The sequence below is a fragment of the Chelonoidis abingdonii genome, chromosome 1 (genome assembly GCF_003597395.2).
Source record: "Chelonoidis abingdonii isolate Lonesome George chromosome 1, CheloAbing_2.0, whole genome shotgun sequence".
NCBI lineage: Eukaryota > Metazoa > Chordata > Testudines > Testudinidae > Chelonoidis > Chelonoidis abingdonii.
In genome coordinates, this window is record NC_133769.1 from 141,501,637 (window position 1) to 141,526,281 (window position 24,645).

Genomic DNA, 24,645 nt, shown 5'->3' on the forward strand with positions numbered 1-24,645 from the left:
TACTGTAAAACCAATCTTTTCCTCACTGCTACTGTGTGTGATTGCTAGCAAGCACTCTCAAGGGAAATGTTATTGTTTCCCCCACGACCCTTAATGGTTGTGTGAATGAGCCTACTAAAAATGCGAACTGCTGAAACAGGCAGGAGAAAAAAAAATTTCTCTGTCTGCACTTTAAAACCAATGTCTTCCTCACTGCTATACCCTGGCCTCTGGACACCAAATGCCATTTTCAGGTAAGAGTGTGGACCTGGGAGAAGGAGATGAGGCTTGGGGTTATTGGAAATGCCACTCCCCATCGCATCATAAATTCCATCCTTAGATCATTCTGGTCATCTTAACACACCTATTGGCTACCTTCCTCAGATATGCAACCTCTTCTTACTTCTGCTCTTCCTCAAGAGGGATTTCTGGTGTCAGAAGAGTGGGAGACAGCAGGGAGAGTATAATGTATTTACAGAATACACACAGGAAAACAGATCTTTGAATAATCTTTTTTTAATGGTGTGGGTGGGTGGGAAATCAGACTATCTTGGCTTTGTCTTGAGAACATTCTGGCCTAAACTTTTAAAAATAGCTACCAATTATGGATGCCAAGGGACTCAAATTCACTAGTTACTCTTGAAAAATCAAGCTTCTGCATATATGTTTTTTACTTTGATATATGTACGTTAACTTTTTTGTTTTGTCATTTAAATACTGTACCAATAATCACTTACCAATAATCATTCAGTGTGTTCCTAGAGTTATTACTATTGTTCTTTCCCATTTAGTTTGCATGATGATTGAATTCTGAGTTTCACAGTAAAGGGAAATGGGACAGGGATTGTACTCATGTTTGCTTGGCACTCCGATCCTGAGTGGATTCATTGAATGCAACTGCATTACATATAATTAATAATAAATTAATTAAAATTCAAATGTTAAATTGGGAAAATTTTATTTTTCAGGACAAGGTGTGGATGAACCCCTTTCTGCAACTGGTTTCAGACAAGCAGATGCTGCTGGTATATTTCTCAGTAATGTAAAGTTTACTCATGTCTTCTCAAGTGACCTCCTTCGAGCGAAGCAGGCAAGTACTTTTTCAAGCAATTGAAAGTAAATCTAAATCTCAGTATTTTGGGATGCTGAGGCAAAATAATGCAGTGGCAATTTTGAAGGAGGGGGTAAGTTTGGAACTAAAATGTTTTATGTAGAAGGTGAGGTCTTCTCCAAAGAGTGAATGAAGCTTAAAAGAATCTACTGAGTTAACATACATCAGCCATGACTTGCATCTTCCATGCACGTTGTACATTAGGGGTTGTCAAAGTTAGAATCAGGACTCACAATTTGTCAGACCACTCTGTTTATTAGCGCAGCGCTCCGCCAATAACATTCAGAATATGTGAGTGACCATGCAAGGCCTAAACAGTCTTATTTATACAGATAAAAGAGCAGGAGTTAGACAAAAGAACAAAGAAAGTAAAAGACAGGAAAAACCACCTGTGACACAGCATTCATATCCCAATTCCTTACTGATTGGTATCGTTCTAAGGCTAATACTTTTCCAATTGCCCTTAAACGGTGCAATTGTTCTATGCTAATGTCTGTGTTCCTGACACCTGGATTGCAACATTCCAACAATTTTGCTTAAAGGTGCAGACAACATTTCTTTAATCCTTTCTATTCTTACAATATAATTCATTCTACTTTCACAGGGTCTAGTGTATTTTTTCAATATACATAACCATGGAATGCTGCTGCATAAGTTCCTCTCAGATAGTGGTGATAGGAACTCAAGAGAATCTGGCTGTGATGATGGTGGATGTTTAAGGAAAATTTCTTTATAAGACGACCAACAGTTGACATTGCCAATAGTAACTCATTATGTTTTTAATTAACTGAGAGACACCATAAGCAAAAAGTCCAGGGGCAATGGCTGCCACTATGTAGGAACTTCTAAGATCTTTTTTTCTTAATTCTAAAAAATACTCTAAGAAGTGGCTTACATTTAAAAACTACATCAGTTTTTTAGCTTAATAGTGACACTTCCATCTTTACTATGTATGATTAATAAAGGATATTCAGCCCAATAACAAAATGGTGAGAGAGGAGAGGTTAGAAGCAGAAAACAGAAGGTTACAAAATATACAGTACCTAGATAATCTGAAGGTATTAAGACAGTAGGACCCAACAAAATTCAATTTTTAACTCTCTAATGGATTTATTAGAGATAGTATCCATAGCGCCCTGGACAGTTACAAAATTTGTATCCACAGATATAAGTCGGTATCCACTGAGCTGCAGGGCTGTACCAGGAATCTCAGCAGCAAAAGCAGTAGCACATTGGGCCGCCAATCCCAGGAGCCAGCACCCCACTTCGGCAGCTGTCCATGGTCGTGCTAATGTGTGCAAATGGGTCGCAGACTCCCAGATAGGAGACTCAGACCTCTGCATGGAAGGGATTCCTGTCCGAGAGCATGCGAGCTGCTTGCACACACTAGCATAAGTAGGGACACCTGCCAGTAAGCCTGGTGCGTGCCCCAATGGGCAGGGCTGAGGGGTGGTACAGTCACACTGGGGGAGCTGCCAACACAAGGTGCTGGCTCCTGGGAGCGGTGGCCTGACATGCTGCTGCTTCTACCACTGTGGTTCCCGGTGAAGCCCACAGAGCTCTGTGGATACCGATTTATATCCATGGATATCTGCATCTGTGGATGTAAATTTTTTGTCTGTGCAGGGCTCTAAGTATTCAAACCACTGCCAGGTATCTTTGAGAATTGTGGAGAATGGATTGAATTCCCAAGTGACTGGTAATAGGCTAATATACATTAGTACCTATTTAAAGAGGAACAGAAGGGGGGACCTTTTTAGTCTAACAAGCTTAACTTTAATACCTGGTTGCTTCACAAGACTGGGACAAATATTTTTTTTTTGTCCGTGTGTGTGTTGGGGGATTCTGGTGACCTCTTTGTGGAGCTCTAGCGCTCCTATTGTTTGAAATTTAGCAGGAGGTGGCCTTTATGTGAGGGTGTACCTATGGCCATCCTAGTGAAAATCTGCCCAAATTTGGCCAAGTTATAAGCCTGTGACAGGATGCACATGTGCTATCCCTATGCAGTAACTGAACATGCTCCAGCCTTAGGGCTACAGGGGCAAAGCTGGACTTTCCCTGCAATGGGTGCTCTGAGCTGTAGCAGGCCATGGTGGGGCCAGGTACTGGAAGTGAGAGCAGGGAACCTGTTTTCAGTGCCCTCTCCCCCAACTTGCTGGCACCCAGGCAGCATGGAGGAGGAAGCAGTCTGATGTAAATGCGAAGAAGACAAAAACCAGATCATCGAGGAGGGAAAAAGTAGATTGGGACAAGAAGTCTTGTAAGACTGGAATTGAAGGGGGGCCAGAGAGAGAAATTTGGGACTATGAAGGAAGGGAGGCAAGGATTGAGCCAGTGGGGAAGGGGAGGGACAGACTGGAAGAGGAACTGGAATGGGAGGTTAGGACTGAGAGCTGGTTGATGGATGGGAGTGAAACTGGATAGGCTGAGGCTGGGACTAGGAACTAGTCAATGGGCAGGGGGAGGAACATGGACAGGGAGATGGGAGACATCTGACAAAGGACCTGGGTACAAGGGAAGAACTGGGCCAGGCTGGGAGTGGTGGGGGAAAGACTGAGAATTGGAAAGTGAGCCCGGAAGTGTAGGAGGGGATTAGGACAAGGAGAGAGGGTGGGAAAGAGGTAGGTATGAATTGAAGGCAACAGGCAGAAGTCTGTGTCCGCTAGAGCACATTCACTATCTGCATCTGAAATTAAACCCCATTCTTGAGTCTCTCCATTTCTCTGCTGCCAGCAGTTATCTGTGAAACACACTGACAGTGTGTCTTATACCCCCTAGAGCTGGTCCACACAGTGGATGACAACCTAATGCTATCAGTTACACAGTTAGCTCAGGTGGCAGCAGCCTGTGTGGTGGGTCTTAAGGTTCCAACCCTGCTGATGAATAATGTAGATGTCAGTATGCCACATGATGGAATTTTTTTTTTCTGTTTGTTTTTTTAAAAAATTTAGGAAACTACTGTTACATATTCTTTTATACTCATAGTGCTAAAGTCAAACACTCAAAAAATTAGGAAATGCCAGAATTAAGGCTTCCTTTGCAACCCTAATCTGGCTGCCTTGTGCATGTGCATTATGATACAGTCTTTAATTACATAATCACATACTGTGTATTCCACAGAACCCCACCTCATTTGGTGCACAATGCAGGATAGCCTGATTAGAAGGTGTGTCCTGAATGAGGCATGGGATTTCTGGAAGAGAAGAGTGTCTCATGGTCCTGGTAGTTGAATGCTGTCCTAGGGTACGTCTAGACTACACGCCGTATCGGCGCGTTAAAATCAATTGCTCTGGGATCGATATATCGCGTCTAATCTAGACGGGATATATCGATCCCTGAGCGCGCTTATATCAATTCCGGAACTCCACCAACCCCAACGGAGTTCTGGAATCGACATGGCGAGCCGCGGACATCGATCCCGCGCGGTGAAGACGGGTGAGTAAATCGATTTTAGATATTCGACTTCAGCTACGTTATTCATGTAGCTGAAATTGCGTATCTAAAATCGATTTTATCCCGTAGTGTAGACCAGCCCCTAGAGAATTGGATTTCATCCCTACTTCTGCCACAGAGTACCTATGTGATGCTAATCAAATCATTTAAGACAAACTTTTTGTTGGTGATTGCTAATTGCGTATTCCTCATCTTCTGAATTGAGGGTCTTGGGTCTGATTTTCTGGAGTGCTGATCACTCTCAGCTGCAACTGAATTCAGTGGTAAAAATGGGGATAAAACTACCCGTTCATCTTGCAGGTTTTGTTAAAATAAATGTTTGTGAAGTATTCAAGTATTGTAGAGATGAGTGCCATGGAAAAGCTGATGAGGAAATTAATAATTCTGTCTTCAGACCAGGGCATGAATAATGTGCAGTAAATAAGGCATGGGCCACATAGTGAACATTAATAAGCAACTGTTCAATATTGTTTTATCATTGAACACTGTCCATATTATGCACTGAATGAAGAGGAGGTCCCATGGAAAAAAAATGCAATAATGTAATTAAAGATTATATCATAATGCAGATGCACAGGCAGCCTTTATTCAGGCATTTTTTTAACTTCTGAGTGCTTAACATTGCAATCTTAATATATTGGTTAGGTCATGTATAATGTTTGCTTTGCTTGGTACATCACAACTTTGGGTACGTCCACACTACCCGCCGGATCGACGGGTAGCGATTGATCTATCGGGGATCGATTTATCGCATCTTGTCTAGACGCAATAAATAGATCCGAGAAAGCGCTCCCGTCCACTCCGGAACTCCACCAGGGCAAGAGGCGGAAGCAGAGTCGACGGGGGAGCTGTGGCCGTCGATCCCTGCACCGTGGGGACAGGAGGTAAGTCGAAATAAGATACATCAACTTCAGCTACACTATTCCTCTAGCTGAAGTTGTGTATCTTACATCGAACCCTCCCCACCGCCCCAGTGTAGACCAGCCCTTAGTATTATAAGCATCTACTGCTGTATGGCGGAACCTGTCTAAATCACTTAACCACCTCCTTCCTGACAGTTAATGGCCCCCCTTTTTTCTCCCCCGTGAGGAACATTGTAACATCCAAAAATGGTGTTTTTATATGACGTTGTACATTGTTTTTTTCAGACTGCATCCACAATTATAGGAAAGAATAAGTTTTGCAAAGATATTGTAATACAGTATGATGCAAGACTTCGAGAGAGGGTAAGTGCCAAGTTACTAGTTCCTGTCTTTAAATTGAATAATTTGTAAATGTAGCTTGCTACTTACAATACAAATATTTTATATTTCTCATTGATCTGAATGCTTAGATAGCTTGGTCATTCATCCTTTGTAATTATGAAAGTTGCAGTTCTGTCATTAGGTATACGAAGCCTTTCATTTTCTTCAGTGCTTTCTGCAGTCATACTAGGCAGAACTTGACTTTAAGTCTAACTTTTATAATCACCTGCAGACTCTTTTACTTACCCAATTAATCTTTATTATTTTTGTCCACACAAATGCATAATTGTACCTCTTGTATGAGTTTAACTATAACTTGAACTGAATAAACTGAGTCTGGGGGTATGTTTTAACCTAGATTATGGCTGTTACAGTGTTAACAGGAAGTGTACTCAAGTTGTCATAGTACCGGTATTTTCGGCTTAATTTTAAATGAAAGGAGACACTACCAAAAAAAAAAAAAAAAGATATTAAAAGAACGAAAAAGCTGTAGCATTTCCTCACTTCCTCCTCCCTTTCTTCTTCCTTGAAGAATCAGGAAGGTTTTTGTTCCCTAAATGGCTGCAATGTAGTCATGTTCCGGAGGCTGCATTCTTCAAATACACAATACACATACCAGTTGTTCTGGTGATAAACCCTACTGGAGGGAAGGGATGAGAGGAAGGAGGAAAATTTAAAGGATTTTTTTAAAGGGCTTTGTAAAGTGTCTTTCTTTTCAGAAGTTTCAGAGCCCTGATTGCTTTGCTTTTGTGAATTCTTTCATGGACAATTTTGAGCCTTTCTGCTTCAGCTGAAGGGAGTAAGATATTGAGATACCTTTTGTTACTAGCACACAACATCAATTCTGAGTAGGGGAATTAATTAGAGAAGAGCTGTTATAGTAAGTAATGGAGAGTTGCTTGTTCACTGTAGTGATATTGAAATCACTGTAGTGATTATGTACGTAGAGTGCAGGGATTTGTTTAACTGAGGGAAGGATTATACCCTTGTGCATTCTTTCAAAATATATAGCACCCCGCCTGTTTTCTCAAAATAGTAAGCAGTACTACAGCAATTTCACCATCATAGTGCCTAGTAACATAGAACTAACCTGTCTTTCACTTGAATACATTTTCTGTTCTCACTTACTGTGATATAGTGTGGGGATGTGCTGGTATTGTATTCCACCTTAGGAGTGGATGAATTGGTTCCTGTGTTGTTTGTTTGTAAAGACCTTCAGGATGAAAGATGTTCTATAAATATAAGGTGTAAATACAATGTGTATTATAAACTGAATGTCTGTATGTAACATCCACTAAAAATTATAAAGATTACTTTTACAATGTGACGTTTGGTCTGTTTCACTGTAAAACCAGGGGGTCTGTGAATTTAGCATTTGAGGCTTATAACCTCAGCCAAATCATTATAATTAACACATGGTTACAAGTTCTTAGGGTCAGAGAACTAAAAATATATATATTACAGTACTTATTTTTCCTATCTTAAAAAAAAAACCTCACCCAAACTAACCTGTCCATATCTGTGAAATATAGCCTTTTTTTGATGTTCCAAGCGTATTTTTAACAGCTAAAGTGCTCATATTTAGAAAAATCCCAATAACCAGTTTTCAAAATTGATTTTTATTCTGTGAATTATGGGAGAGATTTCAAAGGCACAGCAGATAGTTGGGTGACCATTTCCCATTTGGACTTTAGAAAATGTCCCTGTATGTTGAACATCTCTTAGCTGCAGCAGAATCCCAATGCTTTCTGTTTGGACTTTGAAGGTTTACATTACAAACAGGTCATTATAACCTTTACTGGGATTTTGTGTACCAAGAATGGTAGAAAAATTCTGGCACATAGATCAAGAACAGCCCAAGATAAATATCAGATAGCTGCTAATGTTTGAAACATACACTCTTTCATTAAATTGGAAATGCAAGATTACTTTAAAATGACTTATTTGGAGAAACTAACAGTAAATGAAATAGCAGAAATACAGACCTCTTCAGACATTTGGTATGGAGTGAGATTGCTGTTCATCCTGTTGCCTATGTTAAAAGGGAAACAGGTTTGAGTTTGTATTTGTATGACTGAATTTTTCTTAATATTTAGTAAATCCTTTTCTACAAATGGTCTTTTCTAGAAATATGGGATTGCTGAAGGAAGGCCATTGAGTGATCTAAAGGCAATGGCAAATGCTGTTGGAGAGCAATGTCCTTCATTTACACCATCTGGAGGAGAAACACTAGATGAGGTATGGTATTACCACTTGTTTGTTCAGGCCCCATTTTCGATGCTAGCGCAGACACCTCTGTATTGTTAATGAAAGAAAACAATTCTTACTCCTGGGGGAATTCTGTACCATTGCGCATGCGCAGAATTTATGTCCCCTGCTGATTTCTTTGCTTCCCTGCAGAAAAATGGCTTTCTGACAGGAAAACCATAAAAGCAGTCATGCGACCCTCCCCAGCAATATATTTTGGGTGCCCAGGGCAGCCAGCAGAGAGGTAAATCACTGTGGGACAGGAGGTGGGACTGGGGAAGACCCTACTGGTGGTTCCTACCCTGTGCTGAGCTCAGCTGCTAGTCTAGGCTGGGCCGAGGAGGACGGGACTTCCTCTTCCCCTGCATGGCATCCAGGGCCGAGTCAGACCCACCTTCAGATTTCTTCCCTGGCTGCAGGAAGCTCCACAAACTTCCTGCACCCATTGCTCCTCAGCTGCAGGGGGAGGGATCCCTGAACGGGGAGCTGCTCCCCCATCTGCCCTACTCCCATGCATCCAGATCCCCTCATACCCAGACCCTCCTGCCGAGCCTCACCGCCTTCACAGAGACCCCTCCCCCCAATGAGCCCCACAACCCTAACAAGCCACTGGCACCTAGATCCCCACTCCCATAGCATCTGGACCCCCCCCCCACTAAGGGCCCCCCTGCAGAGTCCCATTACCATTGCACCCAGAACCCCCCCACAAGCCCCTGTGCATCCAGATCCCCCACTGAGCCATCCACACCCAGATTGCCCCACACAGAACCCTCTCAACCCATACCTGAATCACCCCACATTAAGCCCCTCTATATTTGGATCCTGCCTTGCTGAGCCTTCCTCCCACACCTGGTATTGAGGGGCAGGGCCCTGGGGTGTTTCTGGGGCAGGCTTGGTCCTTGTGGGGTTGGATGCAGCCTCACTGCTGAGTCTGTGTCCCAGGGAGGGCAATGGGGAGTTACACAGTGATCTCTCACCTCTGTGCAGCCAGTGGCCTGTGCTTCCCAATGCCAGGCTGGAGCCTCTACATTTATTTGACAAATAAAAACTTGCAGAATTGTAAAATATTGTGCACAAATTTTAATTGTTTTGGCTCAGAATGCCTTCAGGAGTAAATTATTCTGTTGCAGGCTTAGCTCAACCAGAGTGTCTTTTGTCAGTTCCATTCTGCAGTGTTCCCTTTTAATAGAATGGTTTTAAATACTGCCCTTCTGTTCTCCTTTTCTCTTGATATGTTTATTTGGAATCATCATGCTGATAGCTGTCAGTTGGCTACATGTACATTTAAAAAGCTTTGCATCCCAAGTGATCAGCACAGAAGCCTGTTGAGCTCAAAGTTGACTTTCGGTTTGGTACCTTTAGTGTGTATGCAGTGTGGTTGGGTTTGTGTTTTTTTGTTTTTAATCCTGTTTTCTATCCTATTTGGGGGGTTACATCATCCTGAAACAACTAGACCTGATGGCAGTGGCAACTGATTTGGGATTTTTTCCCCTAAATCTAAAATTAGCCCATGGATAGCTTTATGATAAATCAGTCTATTATCCTAATGAAAATGAGAAATTACCTTCACCCTCCTTGGATTTAGAGGGCTGAGAACTAATAATTGTCTCCACGTTTAGTACTTTGACCTGCTACTGTAATTGCCATGTGGAAGCTTGTTTACCTTCCTCTGATACGGCTACTTACGTTTTCTAGTCAGTCTTTGTGGGTTATGTTACTTAGTGTCAATTATTCTACAACACATATGAAATTATAAAGCCAGTAAAAAGCAAATGGTAAATTCACTGGACAGAGTTATTGCAGTCATCACAAATGTATTCTTTTTTCCTAACACTTTAGGTAAGGGCACGTGCAAAGAATTTCTTTGAATTTCTGTGCCAACTTTCTATTGAAGAAGAGTGTCAGAAAGAACAAACTGTTCTGGGTATGGCAGGCAATGGCTTGGAAACATTAGAAGGAAAACCAGTTTTCCCTTTGAGAAACCACTGCTGTGGACTTGAACTTAATTCTGATACTGACAAAGATACAAAAATGTTAAATCCCAATATATTGGTGGTGAGTCATGGGGCATACATGAGAAACTGGTTTGGTTATTTTGTTTTGGATCTAAAATGCACTTTACCATCAGCTTTAAAAAAGTCTCAGTTATCTTCTGTGAGTCCTAATACTGGAGTGAGTCACTTCATTATAAACCTTGGAAATGGAGATGTGATTAAACCTGAAATCAGTTGTATTTGTCTTAATCGAGATGATCATTTAGCAGATGTGAATACTGAAAATGTGTAGCTCAAACAATTAAAATATTAGCAACATGAAATGTATTATATAGCATTTTTAGTCTTAAGTTATTTAAGCATGAGAAATAATTTATTTTAAAAAAATACCCTTAATTAGCAAATAAGTCTTGACTAAGTTCATGTTCTATTTCGAAGATTGATCTTAATAGTTAGTTGAGTTGACTTGAATTCAGTTATTGGCACTATACTGTAAGATTCTGAAGAATTGTAATAATCTGTTATACAATAATATACACAATATAGATGACCTTAGTGCTTGATAGTAATTCAGTATTGTAAAAAAATACTAAAATATATTCTTTATGAACAGGAACTTAAAGATATTACTATTCAGGACTCATGGATCCCTGTTGCTGTAGTGTGGTTTTTGTTTTTTTTTATTTAATATCTTTTTACCATTCTACCAAAAATGTTATGGATATCATCAGCTGTTTTTCAGAAAGTATTACATGGCAAAAAGTTTAGAAATACTGTAACTAAGGAAGTTAATTTTTTCTCCAACCTACTGTGCTGTAACTTTATATATTTAAGTTGGGTTTTATAAATGTAAATGTCTTCCTATTTTAATATAGTATAACCTAGTAGAGGGAGCATTGTCTAGTGGGAAGAGCATGGAACAGTAGGTGTTTGGGGAAGACCTGGCTCTGTCACTGACTAGCTGTGAGACGCTGGGCAAGTCTCTTAATCTCGCCATGCCTCCGTTTTCCCATCTGCAAAAATGGGGACGATGAAACTTACCTCACAGGTGTGTTGTGAGGATTCAGGTTATTTAAACATTTTTGAGAGCCTCTGCTGTAAATCCTTGTACAAATGCAGAGTGTTGATTGTTTAAAACTGTTAGTAGGATGTCGAGCCCTAACTTGCGCATTGGCAAAATGATGACCTCAGTCCTGAAAAGGAATTCTGGCACATGGGACATTGTGTCCAGCTAGAGTCCCAGTGATTTAAATGGGACTCCCATGAGTGGTTACATTTGCAGGGTCTAGGCTTCTGTAAGCAGTCAATGAGTGCTTATGGTTACTGGTAATACTGTATTTTCTTCCACCTTTTGGGGTGTCTGTAGTATTCACATGTATGAGCACACATGTAATGACCTCTATATATGTTGTAGTAAAACTATTCTCACAATTTGCATATCTTAAAAGATTGTAAATAAAATCATTAAAGCCCTATGTGTAGAGTTTCTTGGATTTTCAGCATACCATGTGTCATCCTCAGGGTTTATTTTTGATACTTATTCTACAAGGCTGAGTACAAATCCTGTATCTTCTTGTATTGGAACTATTAGAGGGTGTTCTCTCGGATTGACTGTATAACTGCAAAATGAAGCTACTTTCTAACATGTTAGGGAATTGTTTTTTAAAGGGGCCTGTATATGTCAAAGTTCTTTACCAATTAACACCTAGGCATTACCATAGAATTTTCTTTAATGTTGCAATACTTAAAATTGAAGCTGCTTACAACTTTAACTTTTTGGGCTGAAACTTTCAAAGGCGGGGTTCTGCCTCAGTCTAATCTTCTTTTTTGAAGTTTCATCTAAATTAGATGCGGCCATTTCAACAAATAAAATTAAAGGAAAATACATTGTTTTGCCTGTATCTTTTCTAATTCTTACAACTGCATCATTGAAGTTCTCATGCACCCTTGCTTTGAAGCAGAGACTTGAACCTTTATAGGTGGAGGAGGTTACCCTGGTGTCAGGGGTGTCTCTTGCTGTCCCTATGAAAATCCTCCTAAATTTGGCTACGTTATAACTTTGGAGGGGAGGTGGGGGGAGAATAGCAATTTGCACATGCTAAGTAATAAGTTTGTTAGAGGCTAGCAGCTAAATTCTCCAAAGATTCTGTGTGTACTGCATATGTTTCATCCCCACAGAGCTCCGCTGGGCAGACCAGACAGCCATGTGTCATCCCCACAGAGTGACTGAGCATTCTCCATCCCAGGAATGAGTGGGGCTCTCTGCTTTAGCTTCTACTGGCTGTTAAGGGCTGCTGTGGTAATGAGCATGGAGATGGTCTCTTCTGTGCTTTCAGTGGTGCTCCTTGTGGTACCCAGGTTGCACTGAGAAAGGAGGAGGTTGGGATAGAACCAAGTGGAGTGGAAGACTCAGACTAAAGGGGATAAGGGTGGAATGGGATATGAGCAGGAAGGTCTGTAACCACAAGAGTGCAGTCTCTTCCAGAACCTGGAACTGAACCCAGGATTCTTGAGTGTGAACATTCCTTTGCTGTCTAGCAAACAGCTGTGAAACCTATTGACAAAAATTTCTTCCCAAGCTAGTGTTGATCTGCATAGAGGATGCAATGGCTACATTACTCAACTGGTAGAAATTTGTGCTGTGAGCTAGAACCTTGCAGATGACCCAGCTGGGGTGTCAGTATGATTCCAAATGATGGGAAAAATTGTTTTTTACTTTATTAAACTTAAATTACATTTTAAAAAATCCATCTTAAAAACACATTCATACAAAGACAGTTACCTAAAAGTAGGTAATTCCAGACTCAAACTTGTCTGTGCTATCAATTTACCCCCCTTGATTTCATGCTAGCATAATGCATATACAATTAAAGACTGTCTTTCCACAGGTGCTTGCCTCATTCAGTGCATGGGATGAATGGTGCTCAGGGAATGAATTGGAATCCTAGAAGATCAGGGTTGGAAGGGACCTCTGAAGGTCATCTAGTCCAACCCCCTGGTCAAAGCAGGACCAATCCCCAGACAGATTTTTACCCAGTTCCCTAAATGGCCCCCTTAAGGACTGAATTTGCCATCCTGGGTTTAGCAGGCCAATGCTCTAACCACTGAGCTATCCTTCCCCCCCCCCCCCAATTAGGACTGAGCTATCCTTCCCCCCCCACACACACACAATTAGGACTGTATAGTGAATGAAGCTGTTTTCTGTAGGACTTCTGCCTTATGTGGAGGGTATATCATAAAAGAGGCAAGTAGCAAAAGGATGAGGAAGGATGGGCATTTGAATGCTATACTGGAGTATTGGATTCTGTCTCTGCCACAGAATTTTTGTGTAATGCTGGGCAAGTCACTTAAACCAAAGCTTTTCACAGATGGCCACTGTGGGATCCTTTTATAGGTGCCCACATTGACCCCTGGAGCTGGGTCTATAACTGATTCTTCTTGTTCTGAGTACTTGTTCTCATTGATTCCACATTAGGGGTGTGTGTGCCGTTTGCACTGTTGCCAGAGATTTTCCCCTCAGTGGTATCCATCAGGCCAGCTCTAGCGCCCTCTGGTGCCACACACATGCACTGGCATAAAGCGTGCTGCTGGCACTGCACCCTTTCAGGCTTGCTCTACACTGGGGGAGAAGGGAAATCGATCTAAATCAACACCCACTGGATTGAACGCTGCCCGTCAATCCTGCAGGTAATGTAGACAAGCCCTCAGTTCCTTCTTACCGCGTGTGACAGTTGGTGGAACTACCCCTCTTCGGCCAGGCTTCTTATCGGTGGTTTTTGGACTCTGATTCATAGTTTGTTAATTTAAGTATAATTTTAGTGTAAGTGTAAACAGTCCCTATCGTCATGGGACTCTTTGCCCCAGGGGCCAGGCATGCATTGGGCTTCAATCCTTGTGCCTCCTGTGGCAAACCTATCCCTGGGCAACCCATACTCCAGCTGCTTGAAGTGCTTGGGAGAAATTCATGTGAGGGACAAGTGCCAGATTTGTCAGGACTTTAGACCCTGCACAAAATAGGATAGAGAAATAAGACTATCCTAATGTAAGCTGCTCTCTGACCAACTTCAGAGCCATGCCACTCCGATTCTGTACTGAGCACTTCAGCCTCAGTGCAAAGCGCTCCTTCAGCGCCGCGCTCTTCCCGGTGTCATTCACTAGCTCCCATGCCAAGGAAGAAGTACAAAAAGCTTCACACTGACAGAGGGCGCTCACCGATGCAGAAGGACAAGTATGGGGTAGGCAGTGGAGAGCTACCACTGATCAAGTTGGCAAGAGCAAATGGGACACATGCCCATTTTTGCCAAAAATGTTGGGACGGCAAGGACAGGGGACTGTCCCAGCCAAAATGGGACATATGGTTACCCTGTCTCAGTTCCTTCTTGCTGGTTAACTCTGACAGAGGGGTAGGAGGGTGGGTTGTGGCATAGATATGAACAACACATCTCAAACAACAACAGTTACGGAAGAATAGTAACTTTTTTCATTGTGCTAGCAGTTTTAGGGAGAAAAAAGCTTGAATCAAAAGTGAATTTTGGAGGGATTTTTCTAGTGAAAGAAAAAAATTGTTTGGAGAAGTCGTATTTTTAACCAAATCAAAGTAAGTAAAGGGCTGCATTCACAACATAGGGCCGCATTCACAACATACAGCTTCTGGGGAGCAGGAGGAGGTGCTGATAGGTGCCACTGTCATCTTTACAATCTTTAGCGCAGTGGTTAGGGCACTCACCTAAGATGTGAGAGCCCCCGGTTTGTATGTCCTGCTGAAGCTGTTCCTCTTTTTATAAAACAGCTGAATAGTTATTGGGCCAAAGAGAGAGAGTGACTCTAGTGTAGTGGTTTGGACCTCCATGAGTACTTGCCTCAGTTCACCCTGCTCTACCCAGAACCTGATACCTGTTCATCAGCAATGGTAACCTCCCCATCTTCCTAGGGATATTGATTAAGCACTTAAATTTGTCTTAACTCTTTTTAATCTACGTCTTCCTTTTGCACCATGTATGAGCCAATTCTTCACAAGTTAATTTACACTGTATTCCCCTGGAGGCTGGATTAATGTATTAACCATTTATTGATAACTACAAAATCAGTCAGTGTCATGGTGATTGTTGTATTAAAATGTAGATTGACAGGCTGTCTATATACAATATTTCATACAAAAATTCATGAATTTTTTGTTTTGGTTTGGGTTTTTTTGGAGGGGAAAACTAGTGTAGAAGAAAGAGAGGGAAGTTCTATATGAAGTCCAGAACAGGTGACTGTAATATACTGTTTCAAAGAGTTTCTGAACACTAGATTGGTGTTAGTTGCTAGGGAAAGCAGAAATATTTAGCACCAGGGGGAGTTTACTCTTGTTTTAAGTGGTGGTCATCTTTACTGGTAGCCACATATCAAGAGAATTTCTCTCTTGTTGGTGCTTTAAACGGGTTGAGCTTTTCCATGTCCTATATTTTGTCAGCCACCAGCTGACAATAGGTCTATTTTTTTTCTTCCAGCATGTTGTGTTAATATGTTTTGATGCCACAAGTAACTGAGTGATCAGTTTGCCACTTCTTACAGGTAAGGTTATCAAATGGAAGCCCTAAGTAGAAACCAGCTGTATCCCACAGAAGTCATTGTAACCTTTGTTAAACATATTTCCAAACACTGTGGACTCTTGTACATTCCTCCCAAATATAAAAGGATCCTGGTTCCCCACAATGTGGCCAGTAGCTAGCAGATGCAGTTGCAGAAATTGGCTGGTTTATGGGGTCATTTGCTTCACAGCAATTTTCTTAGATTATTTCAGAACAGATTAAAGAACTGTAGCTCTTTGCCAAATATCCTACTGCTTTATTTGGTAAATCCCTTTCCATAAGCATTTAACTTTTCTTCTTTGTCAATATACTTTATCTTCCCTTAAATATCTATGGAACTGCTGTCTAAATACCTACAGTGTCTGGCTGAATGTTTACAATAGGAGAATTTTTCCTACTGTTTTTATCTGTTAGTGGATTGGGAGAGTAGGCTGTACTCAGTGTTGGATTGTGAGAAAATGAGAGGGGGGAAATTATGGTATTAAATCTGTCTCATACTGAATACCCGTTAGGTGATCTAATTGCCTTATGTTCCTTGGTGTTGGCACAATATCCTGTAGTAAGATCTCAACTGCCATTGCCTCTTTTCTGTCCAAACCTAAGCTTTCCCAATAGTACAGCTGAAACGCTATTAAGAATATTAGTTGAGATACCAAATAAAATTTCACCAGACTCAAGAATGGCAAGGGTTCTTGAGTATTGCTACTTAGTCTATATGGCTATTGTCACAAATGAATTTATTTATAAAAATGTACCAACTAAGTGTCTGATCCTACTACTTATTCCCAAAAGTAATTCTTACAGAGGTAGTCTCTGACTAATCTCATGCCAGTGAGAATAAGAATTGCTTATGGGAGTAAGAGTTACAGGCTCAAGCTCCAGTTTAGCAAAAACAGTGTTCATCTGATGGGAGGCAGCTATATATACATTTCCTGGACTGATTTTTATCTGGCTAGTCCATGTACATATAAATGGTATATTAAATGTCAAGTTTATGCTTACAAATTTGTTTACTCAAACAGGTGCTATGTTGTTTTAGCTGATCAGGTATTGCTGCAAAGTCGTGTCCACTCACTCTACAAGTTGCTACACTTCTGCTTTCCTCCACTAGAGATGCAGCTAGTGCTGAGTGCTGGTTGGTGCCCTCTATCCTTACTCTCAGCTGCCCTCTTTCTCCTTTCTCCACTTCAGACTACAGTGGCAGTAGCTCCATGGACAAGAAGATGATCAGAGCTGTCCGACAAATACTACAGGTGCTTACAAGCTATGTTCATGAGATGCACAGTGAATTTTTGCATGGTATAAGGAGAAAGGTGATCAGTATTGCAAGGAGAAGTGACATCAGGACTGGCATATGATGGGACAAGTAGGAAGTAGTGGAGATTAGCAAATCTTGGCCCTGCGGTGTTTTCAGTTGCTACAGTCCAGATCTCCATGGGTGAAAAAGTTGGACAAATCCAACCCAGATTGTAGAAAGGAGTGGGAAAGTGAGGGAGGAGATATGCTAAGTGTGGGAGAGAAGGCAGTCAGGGTTGCAGATGATATCTAATTCAACTGTAGTCCAAGTATGGCTGCAGGAGTAAAGGAATATGAGCATTTTATTGTATATGAAGGGACAGGCCATAGCTTCCCAGGTGACTACCTTCCATACTAGGGCCCTTATCCTACAAACAGCCACACATGCAAATAGCTTTACTTATGTGAGTAGTCCCTTTGTCTTCATTGGGATTACTCATGTGCATAAAGTTGAGCATGTTTATATGTATTTGCTGAATCAGGTCCAAGGAGAAGAAAGCAACTAGTGGATACAGCTTCAGCTGGTAGTAATGCCTATTAGTAAGGTTGCCTGAAACTTCCTATTGTAAGACCTGGTTTTCAGTTGATTATAACTTTGCCAAACTTTGCCTGTTCACATAGAAATTTCCCATCCTGGGTGTCAGCATCAGGCTGATTATTTTTTTCAGCAGAAACAGTTCTTCAGCAGTTTCTGAGAACAAGAGTAGGGAAAATATGTTGTCTTGCCCAGGTTTAAAAAAAAAGACCTTTTTGAGATGCTTTAGTGCCACCATTCTTTGGAATGGGGACTTGAAATTTGGCAGTGAGAGTAGGGGCACTGTCAGGGATGTGCCTTTTGCCATCTGCCCAAATTTGGCCAAGTTATTAGTCTTTGAAAAATTGTGGTGCCACACATGCTCAGTAGAGACTTGCTAGAGCTTCACAACTACATTCCCAGGAGATTGTGTGCATTGGGCATGCTCCAACCAGGAGCTGCAGGTGCCTGAGCAGGATTTTCCTTTCAGCTGCAGCTCTGAGCTGCCATGAGCCAGGCCTGGGCACCAGAACTGAGTACAGGTACCCTGTTTCACCTGTTCTTTGAATGCCCACCCCTGCTGGTGCCTGTGTAGTTTGGAGAAGGAATCCGCCTGATTAAAAGCAGGGGAGACAAGAACCCACCTGGATGAGGGAGGTGGAGGAAGTTGTTAGAAAAGATGTTTTATCCATGGTAGCATGAAGGCTTCCATGATAGACCCCAGACTGTGGCCCTGCAGAAAGCATAATTGGTGAGTTTCTGTTAGACCTATTTTCAACCTGGCACATCTGGGGAGTCCCCCGCCAGTGCTGGAAAACATTTCTCACTACATCCGGGTGAAGAGACCACTCGTGACTGTAGAAAAACTTGCTGAGGCAATCTGCCAGTTCCTTTTGTGCTCCTAGAAGGTACCAGGCCTTGAGACTGAGTGAGTGGGCTACGCAAAATTCCCACAGTTAAATCACTTCCTGACAAAGGCGGGAAGAGCGAGCTCCTCCCTCCCTGTTGAGATAAAACGTGGCAGCAGTGTTGTCCATGAAAACAAATGTCTGTCCGTAATGTGCAGCAGGAAGGCCTGACAAGCCAGGAGAATTGCTCTGAGATCTCTGACATAGATGTGAAGAGAGTTCTTCTGAAGACCGAAGTCTTGAGTTTTGAGGGGCCCTAGGTGGGCTCCCCACCCTAGCGATGACATGTCTGAGATCAGAGTCATTGATGGTAGAGGCTATATGAAGGGAAATAGGTCCATCTGCCAATTGATGGAGACCAGGACCTGAGAAGGCACCGTGAGTACAGAGTCCAGATGGTGCCAATTTGGTGAGCAGACTGAAGGGCCCTGAGGCACAGCCTTGCTTGCTGCACTACATATGTGCATGAGGCCATGTGGTCTAAAAGCCTCAGAAAGTTCTGACTGTTGTTGATGCATGGCCCTTGAGGTGTGTTATTAGGGATGTGATTATCTAAAACTGACCCTTTAGTAGGTAGGCTCTGGCTTGAGTGGAATTGAACACAGCTCCAATAAACTCTATCCTCTGCATTGGAGTGAGGGTAGATTTTTTTTTTCCAGCATCTATCAGGAGCCGTAGGGCCATGAATGTTGACTGGATGAGCCGAATTCTACCCAAGCCCTGTATTGGCCCTTGATTAGCCAGTTGGCTAGATAAGAGTAGACCTGTAACCCTAGTCTTCTCAGAAAGGCCACTACAGCCATACGTTTTGTAAAGACCTGCCGGGCTGCAGACAGGCCAGTTGGTAGTGTGCGTGGTCCGTGATGAATCTGAGGAACCTTCTCTGATGTTGGAATATTGATATGTGGAAATAAGCGTCTCTTAAATTGAGGGTGGCGTATCAGTCCCCAGGATCCAGGGAAGGGATAATGGATACCAGGGTGACCATGTGAAAGTTTACTTTCTTGAGGATAGCTGTTGAGGTGGTGTATGTCTAGAATTGGTCTGAGACTTCCCTTGGCTTTTGGGATTAGGAAATAGCGGGAGTAGAACCCCTTCCCTCTTAAATTCTGTGGAACCTCTTCCACAATCCCACCCAAAGGAGAAATTGAACCTTCTGGGCCAAAAGTTCCTCATAAAGGGGTCCCTGAAGAGGAACGGGGAGGGAGGGTGTGAAGGAGGGTGTACCTCACTTCCACCATGCCCAACACCCAATGCTGCATAGTGACACTGGGCCATGTACTAAGTGGGAAAGGCAATTTGAAAACAAGGAGGAAACAGGGTCTGGCATCATGGGAACTAGTATGGCTTTCTCAACCAGCCCATCAAAAGGTCTGCTTAGAGCCCCTTGGCTGTCTGGGTGGGGCAGGCATTGATGCTGAAGTAGAAGGGGGGGGTGGTCTATACCTAAACCCCTTATCTCTTTTTCTCTACAGATCCCGATGGACAGGCAGGTTAGAGAACTGAATGTGCTGTTGGGGTCTGTAATGCTTCCTTGAAGTCGCTGTTGTGTAAACCAAGGGACTTAGGGATCACCCTAGAGTCCTTTAACCCATGAAGCTTTGCATCAGTCTGCTCTCAGAAGAGCAAAGCTCCTTCAAAGGGTACGTCCTGAATGGTTTGCTGGACCTCCTGCAAGAGTCCGAAGGACTGCAACCATGAGCTTCTATGCGTGGCTACTGGCAAATCAGCCACATCCAACGCAGTTTACAGCGAGGCCCTCACTACTGACTTGCAATTCTGAGCTGTAACCCCCTAGTAGAATACACTTTTCTAGCAAATAAGTTCAACATCTTGGAGTCCTTTGCTATTGGCGTTGCACCCTGATAACCCTGCCTTTCTCTTTCATTGGCCACGGATACCGCCAAGGATCCCAGGGGAGAGGGGATGAATTTGTACAATAACTCATAACCCTGGGCAGGAACAAAGTACTTCACTCAGACCTTTTTGATATGGGGGAGGGGAGAAGAAAAAAGGAGGGATCTGTCATCAGGCTTAACAGGGTCCATAATGGCCTCATTGAGGGGCAGGGCTACTTTTGGTGGTCCTGCAGCAGCTAAAATATCAACCAAGATGTGGGAGGACTCTCTTACTACCTCCATTTATATGCCCAGATTTAAGGCCACCCTTTCTAGCAGTTCTTAGAGTGCCTTATAGTCAACCAGGGGAGGCGACATGTCCGCTCCTGAAACAGCCTTGTAAGGGGAGGAGGAGGAGACCAGCACCAGCTGTGGACATTCTTCCTCCTGTTGGGCTGATTCTTGAAGTTCTGTGCCAGGCTTAATACCAGAGTCCAGATCAGCTGCTGCCAGATGGGGCATTGGTGCTCTGCGTCGTGAGGCCACTAAATAGAAGCACCTAGAGCAAACTCCTGAAATTGGGGAAACCCTCAGAGGTTCCAAAAGGGCCACTGAGCAGACATAGGTCCCCAGTGGCAACTTGACCATGCACTCAATGGAATCCCTGTGCCTCAGTCCATGTAAGTGTAGGAGTGTCCTGGGGAATGGCAGGAACAATTCCTTGGGCGAGAGGAATAAGATCCAACCTCTGACTCAGAGGATGAAGAGTCTCTGTCCGGTGACCATGGAGGTGCGGTTCCCACCGGTACTCGAGACCAGTGCTGTGGTGAAGATGCCTGCACCGTGGCCATCATAGCTGGTTTTCCTTTTGATGGTATCGAAGGGCCGAGTGCGGACGATGGCCTGAAGCAACAGGCTCCATCCTGCCCAATGGCACCAATAGCACCAATTCTTGTACCGACGGAGATACCAGTACCGACTGCGCTAGAAGGTCTGTGGCCACAGCGAACGCCTCCGGCATGGTCGGCACCAAGATAGCATCGGTACTGCGCTGTAACACAGATGATTCATCTGATACTGGATTCAACAGTGCCTGCGTACGTGCTAACTTCTGCAGTACTGAAGCAAAGGAGCGGCCTGACTTAGGTTGCACTCTACTCTGGTCCCCATGCCTGGCCATCTTTGGTGCCGGAGATCAGCTCTCGGCCAGTTGTTCCATATGCCTTTTCCTAGGTATTGAGGATGACAAAGGGTGCCGGGACTTTAGTACAGTAGAAGGAGCACTCCTTGCTGACCCTGGCCTGGCTCACAGGGAGATCTTAGTGCCACCTCCATGAACAAAAACTTCAGCCAAGTCCTTTTTTGTGCGAGGCTTAAAGTCCCTGCAGATCCAACCATGGTCCCCAACATGAGCTTCTCCCAGGCACTTTAGGCAATTTCAGTGTGGGTCACTCAGGAGCATAACCTTATTGCAGGAGGCACAGGGCTTGAAGCCTCGTGACTGAGGCATGCTTCAGCACCGGATAATGAATGAAAACTCTGCTAACTCTCTAAGTTTAAAACTTTCCCTAAAACTGAGTAAACGTACTAAAACTATGTACAGATCTGTAACCGTGAAAACCAATGAGAGAGAGAACTTGCCGAAGCAAGAATAGCAGTTCCAGTGACCATCAAGGGCAGTAAGAAGGAACTGAGGGGGCGTGGGGTTTTCTGGGGCCTTTCTACTGGCCCTATGAGCATGCAGTGCCAGAGGAAGCTCAAGCCACCCCAACAGGTACCACTGAGGGAAAAATTTCTGGCAGCTATGTTAGGTGTGTGCATGTACCAAGAGTGGAATGCACATGTCCAATCATGCAAAGAAGAACCTCCATTTCCAGGCTCTGAACCTATCTACCCAGTACCTACAGGGTCAGCTCCGCCAGTCAGAAGAGGCAGACGCTCATTGGACTCCAGAACTAGTGCTTACGTGTCACAGCTCAAAGACAGTCAGCAGCCCCAGTGAAATGTCCATCTACCATGGTACCAGATGCAGTCTAAACAGGGCCCATGTCAGAAGGATGCATGGCCCAGACTTAGCTGGGGTCCAGTGCTATATCAGTGACCTTTCTGGAACCCTTGAGCTTTCCCTTCTTATTCTAGATCATCCCCACATATGTCACATCCCATTTCTTTAGCAGCACTTTGCAAGCACCAAAGTCAACCCACCCTCGGTTCCAGGCCCAGTTGCATGCGTGAGGCTGTTAGCTTTCAGGAGTCACACCTGGAGGAATTGGAAGAGATTCAGCCTCACTAACCCTTGGCTTCCTCTTCTCCATTCCTCACTGAGGTGGTGATAGAAGCTGTGGCTCCACTTCTTGATGATTACAAAGCCCATCAAGAGTTGTTGAAGGGGTTGGCTGTGGCTCTGGCTATCCAACCAGAGAAGTAGCAGGTAGTCTTGGGATTGAGTGCACAATTTTTTTACACTTAGGAAGAGTGTAAGTAATTCTTGTCTCTAGGCTGTGCCTCCCTGGGGATGTTACTCACCTTAAGGGTTCAGCAGAAGCAGCTCAGTGGGGATGAAATTCATTTCTGGGCAGAGAGTCAGCACAAGTCCTGTGCCCCCTGTAAATCTTCAAAATAGGGCTTAAGTGGGACTGCATAGACCTTTTGGCTAGACCTGAACACAGGGCCATTTCACCCTGAGCAATGAATCCAGAAAGATGAAAAAACAGAGGCCTAAATACAACTAATATTTTTACAATTTCTTGTTGTGTAAAAATAGCTCTACGCCAGGCCTGCACAACATACGGCTTTGCAGCCCGCGGAGGCTCACTGTGCAGCCCGCGGTGGGGAATCAAAGGGATCTGGGCTGCCCGCAGCCGCGGGGAGCCCAGAGCTCTTTAAATCTCAGCTGCGGCCAGGATTCAAAAGGCTCTGAGCTGTCCGCAGCAGTGGGGAGCCCAGAACCCTTTAAATCCCAGCCTCAGTCGGGATTCAAAAGGCTCCGAGCTGCCCACAGCGGCGGGGAGCCCAGAGCCCTTTAAATCTCAGCCGAGGCCGGGATTCAAAGGGCTCTGGGCTGCTGGCAGGAGCTCTGGGCCCTTTAAATCCCTGCCCCAGCCCCGCAAAGCTCCGGGTTCCCCAGCCACCGGAGCCCTGGGCCCTTTAATTTGCCCCTGACAGCTTCCAGTCACCTCTTCAGCTGGGAGCCCCTGGTTGATTTAAAATCAAGTATCACCTCCCCACCCCCAACCTTCCTTTTTGGCCCACAGGTGTTTTGGTGGGGCGATGGTGGGGAAGGAGTGTTTGTTTCTGCAGGGCTGGGCAGTGCTGGGGCGGGGTGTTTCTGTGGGGCTGGGAGGTCCTGGTGGGGGTTTCGGCCCTCAGCTGTTTTCTTTGGAGAAATGTGGCCCTCGTCGCTTTACCAGTTGTGCAGGCCTGCTCTACGCTCTTCCAAACCAAACACTCCTTACCTAGCTTTGCCCAGCCCACTCCCAGGCTCTTGTTTGGAAGACAAGGCAAGGCGAAATAGTTCATAGGACTCAGGAAGAATCCTTCTCAGAGGGCCATAACTGCTGGCCACAGGCTTTTTTGTACCATCCTCTGTATCATCTGATTCTGGCCACTGTCAGATCCAAGATACTGGATTAGATGAGGACTACTGGTCTGATTCAATATGGCAATTCCTATCTTCCTGTATTGTGAGTACACCAATGAACACAAGCCAGTAAATTTAGCCCTCCCTATGCTATCTAATGCTACAGCACAGATGCTCTTATCCTCCCAGTCTCTGAGTGCTATGGATGACATTCCAGCCTGGTCTCATGCTTCACAGGCAAATGCACCAGACTTGTAAAAATAAAGCTTCGTTCATCCGAGTGGGAATCATGAGAATTTAAGTGAAACAGGTGCAGAAGATACTTTGTCTTGCTGTTTCAGCATAAATCATCCATGTCGGCCCCTTCCCTCGTCACATAAGCGGGGACTTTCCATGAGGGCCCATTATCTCCAAAACAGGAGATCGGAGACATTTAGCAATCAGGCTTTTTTTTTTTTAAAGTTCTCTGATGTACAAGATATGGGAATCTATGAGGGAAGAACTGGATGGGGCAGCTGGCTGCAAACAACATTGATGGAGAGGGCAGAACAGATGAAAGTGTGGTTGCCTGGACCAGCACAACGTTTGGTAACGATTTAGCGGATGTGTAGGCGTCTGGGTGTTAGGTAGGGGCAGGGGGGCTGCTGCTTTCTCATTGTGCCTAAGGCAGTGAAGAGCCAATGCTACCAAGTAGCAGCCAATTTTCTAACAACCTCCAGAGCATCCCTCCTCAGGAAAAATCTGTGGTGAGGAGCTGGGGCAGAATTCAGTGAAGTTCACTTTGCAGAAATCCACTGGCTCTGAGTTTCATGTATGTGCTATCATTACTGTTAGGTATTGCTGTACATGGCAAAGTGAAGGACGAGCTAGGTCTGGCTTGTTGATTAAGGACCTGATGCTGCAAGGCC

General features: G+C 43.8%; 1 protein-coding gene across 2 annotated transcripts in view; it reads left to right on the plus strand.

The window, feature by feature from the left end:
* Positions 1 to 11,501, plus strand: part of TIGAR (TP53 induced glycolysis regulatory phosphatase) — a 25,373-nt gene extending 13,872 nt beyond the window's left edge. For both annotated transcript variants that reach the window (XM_032775752.2, XM_032775751.2), the window contains exons 3-6: positions 948 to 1,069; positions 5,692 to 5,769; positions 7,915 to 8,025; positions 9,874 to 11,501. In XM_032775752.2, coding sequence (XP_032631643.1) covers positions 948 to 1,069; positions 5,692 to 5,769; positions 7,915 to 8,025; positions 9,874 to 10,320 — 758 coding nt within the window. In that variant the 3' untranslated portion in view covers positions 10,321 to 11,501. The remainder of the gene's footprint in view (positions 1 to 947; positions 1,070 to 5,691; positions 5,770 to 7,914; positions 8,026 to 9,873) is intronic.
* The last annotated feature ends 13,144 nt before the right edge of the window (positions 11,502 to 24,645 follow it).